Below are 3,562 nucleotides of genomic sequence, written 5' to 3'. Positions count from 1 at the left end.
TTCAATTTGGTGCGGTCTGTAAGGAGTTTGTACATTCACCCTGGTTTCCCCCCCCCCCCCCCCGGAGCTCCAGTTTCCTCCCACAGTCCAAAGGTGTTTGGGTTAGTAGTGTTTTGGGTTAGTAGGTTAGTGAACAATTCTCCTGTGATTAGGCTAAGGGGTTGTTGGGAGGCGCAGCTTGCTGGGCCAAAAGTGTCTATTCTGCTCTGTATTTGTAAATTTAAAAAACCATGTAAATGGTAGTAAACGGTTAAATTAACCTATTCTTTTAAAACACCCATGAAGTAAGGTGATCAATATGATTGTCTTATCTCTAATTTTAACAAATGAGTGACAGTATGAAGACAGCATTGTGTAAATGGTGGCCAGAAACTTTAGATTTCACATAGGTCCAAAAATGAAAGGTGCAATATTGCTATACAATAATAACTGCATCCATATATTGGAAATCTCAGTACCAGCAAAAATTAAACTAAAGATGGGTAAAAAGATTAAACAATTAAAAACATTATAGTGGGCAGATATACCAAAGTCATATTCTATCAAACATGCCACCCTCAAGTTTTTACAGACTACATGTCATTTACTGTATATATCGATTCTATTGATAATTATCATTATTAATTTTATTATTAAAATTTGAAGTCACTACCGAAGGTTTATGATCTGGGAGGCCTAGACAAATGTTCACAATGAGGATTATTATGGAAAAGTACAAAAGATCTCACATTGAAAAGGGACCAAGCCAATCTACAGTTTCCAATAACATTGGTCGTAATTTGAATCCCAGATTGACACGATTTTGCACATGGGCGCCTGTACAGATTCATAACAACCAATCACACTGTAGATTTTTATCGTGCAATTATTTATTCGGTTATACTCAGTGGCCACTTTATTTGGTAAACTTGCACACCTGCTCGTTAATGCAAACATCTCATCAGCCAATCATATAGCAGCAACTCAATGCATAATAGCATTCAGACATGATTAAGAAGTTCATTTGTTGCTCAGGCCAAACTTCAGAAATGGGGAGAAATGTCATTAAATGACTTTAACCGTAGAATGATTGTTGGTGCCAGTTGGTTTGAGTATCTCGGAAACTGCTGATCGTCCGGGATTTTCACGCACAACAGCCTCTACATTTTACAGAGAACGGGGCAAAAAAAAAAGTCAATTGAGCGGTAGTCTGCGGGCAAAAACGCCTTGTTAATGAGAGAGGTCTAAGGAGAATGGCCAGAATGATTCAAGCTGACAAGACGACAGTAACTCAAATGACCACACGCTACAACACTGGCGTGCAGAAGAGCGTCTCTGAACACACAGCAGGTCGAGGCTTGCAGTGGATAAGTGAAGCAGCAGAAACCATGAGCATACACTTCATACCTAATAAAGTGTCTACTTAGTGTATAAATCTGTTCAATTTGTTTAAAGGATCATACTTTATTCGAGTTTGCCCGAGTCATGTTTTTATATTTGTTGTATTTCGCTGCTTATGAACCATTTTGGGGAAATTTAAATCAATGCTTCTAAAATACCAATCAGATTCCCCCAAGATATTGGGTTTTGATGTTGCATAGTGACTTCGATCCGGTTTCTAATCGGATTTCACAACAATTCGCGAGAGACTTCTGCGTTGGTTTGGTAATATTTCGATGCCGGTTTTACGACTAGCTAGGTCGCTGTCCGGCTACCTTAATATAGGCGACAAACGGCTCTTTGGGAAAGGGCACCTTATCCCGAAAAAAAGAGTAAATTCTATATTATTAATGGGAACCGCTGCAGTTTGAACACGCGCGTGAAGCTGCTCCCCATCGATGGACTAGCATCGCATTACAGTAATAACTGGCGTTTGTGAGATAACATGTAAATAAAACGGAGACAGACTTACACCACCGGATCCATTTACAATCATTCAAAAAAAAAGCACAAGAAATAGTTCGTTTGGAAAACAGAGCAATGTAACCGTGTCACTAACACTTCTAATAACGGCGCTCCGCAGAGCTGGCTGGCAAGATGTCATATTGACTATTGTGCATTACAACCCCTGGCGGGTAGTAGGAAATGTCAGGCGGCACGGAGTTTATCGGAATTATGGCGTGCTTCTGATCTTCCTGCTCTGGCTTGGCGGTGGCCGTGAAGGGGCGCATGTTTATAATGGTCGGGGAGGTCACCCTCCAGAACATTCCCTTCAAGGCCTTCCTGAACTCCCTTCTCATGAGGCAGTACAAAACGGGGTTCAGGCAGCTGTTAGTGTGGGCCAGGCAGATGGTGATGGGGAAGATGTAGGAATGCGTGTTATAGTATTCGTTGCTGAAGTGAAGGACGTTGAGCTTGATCAGGACACCCCAGAATGTCAAGGCTTGATTGGGAAGCCAGCAAATGAAGAAGGAAAGGACAACGATTTTGACCGATTTGGTCACTTTTGACCTTTTGGTGCTGGAGCTGCCGATGTTCTTCTTGGTTACGTAACGTAGAAGGAGCAGGTAGCAGACGGTGATAACGATGAACGGGACCACGAACCCCAGCAAGATCTTTTGAATGTGGTACACGCCCAGCCAGAACTGAGTGGAGCCGTTATGTTCTGGAAACTTAAGCAAGCAAAACTCTTCATTAAAGAACGTTTTGGTTGTGGAAAATACGGCTTGAGGGGTGATAGCTAAGATCGCCGAGATCCAGATCAGGACACTGATCCACTTAGCGGAGCATCCGGAAAATCTCCTCCTGGGCTTCAGTGCCGACGCCACTGACCAGTATCTCGCAATGCTCATAGCGGTCAGGAAGAACACGCTGGCGTACATGTTCATGGTGGTGACTGAGGTGACGATTTTGCACATGATCTTCCCAAAGGGCCAGCTGAAGTCTAAGGCGGTGTCCACTGCCCAGAAAGGTAGGGTCAAGACGAACTGGAAATCCGTCACTGCCAAGCTTGTCACGAAGAGGTTGATGGAGGACTTCTTCCATTCCTGCCTGCTCTTCATCAGGTACAGCACGAGCACGTTGCCCACCAGCCCCAAGGCGCACACCATCGAGTAAACAATGGAGATGGTGATCCGCATGGCGGGAGAACCACTCCCAATGATGCCTTGCTCGTCCCCGTCAAAATACTTCAGCAGCTCGTGTAGAGACTGGTTGTTTTTGTCGAACACCAGAAGTTTCTCAAGGAAGTAATTAGGAAGCATCTCCTTTTTGTCCCTGTCTATCAATACTCCCTCCAGAGCGGAGGATTGATTGCTTGGGATGAAATTGGCGTCCATCCCATTTCTAATTCGCCGGGACTCGCGGGGCTGGTCGCTTTTATTTTCCTTGAGACGGACTCCAGTCGGAAAGTACTCACCAAGCCAGGAGGACACATCCTTATATCTCGCTCCTCGCCCTCCGTCAAATGACGCCAGCAAGTAGGAATCTGGGTCCCGCGCATGCTCTCCATCTCTGGGATGCTAAAACGTTTCACTCCTTAAGAGCTGCGCGGTATTACATGCACAGAAAGATCAATTCCTCCTCCGAACTCAAGCCTTCCTTTCCAAATGACACTGCGTCGTCAGCTTTACTTTGCGACGGA

The 3,562-nt window shown here is 44.4% G+C and overlaps 1 protein-coding gene across 1 annotated transcript; it reads right to left on the bottom strand.

Annotated features, from left to right (window-relative positions):
- Positions 1–1,014: 1,014 nt before the first annotated feature.
- Positions 1,015–3,257, bottom strand: rxfp3 (relaxin family peptide receptor 3). Its single transcript, XM_063042053.1, has one exon. The coding sequence runs from the start codon at positions 3,255–3,257 to the stop codon at positions 1,983–1,985; it is 1,275 nt and encodes a 424-aa protein (XP_062898123.1). The 3' UTR covers positions 1,015–1,982.
- Positions 3,258–3,562: the final 305 nt, after the last annotated feature.

Source organism: Mobula hypostoma, chromosome 3 (assembly GCF_963921235.1).
Source record: "Mobula hypostoma chromosome 3, sMobHyp1.1, whole genome shotgun sequence".
NCBI classification, from domain to species: Eukaryota; Metazoa; Chordata; class Chondrichthyes; order Myliobatiformes; family Myliobatidae; genus Mobula; species Mobula hypostoma.
The sequence above is the reverse complement of the archived record's forward strand: the minus strand, read 5'-3'. Positions and strand labels throughout refer to the sequence as shown.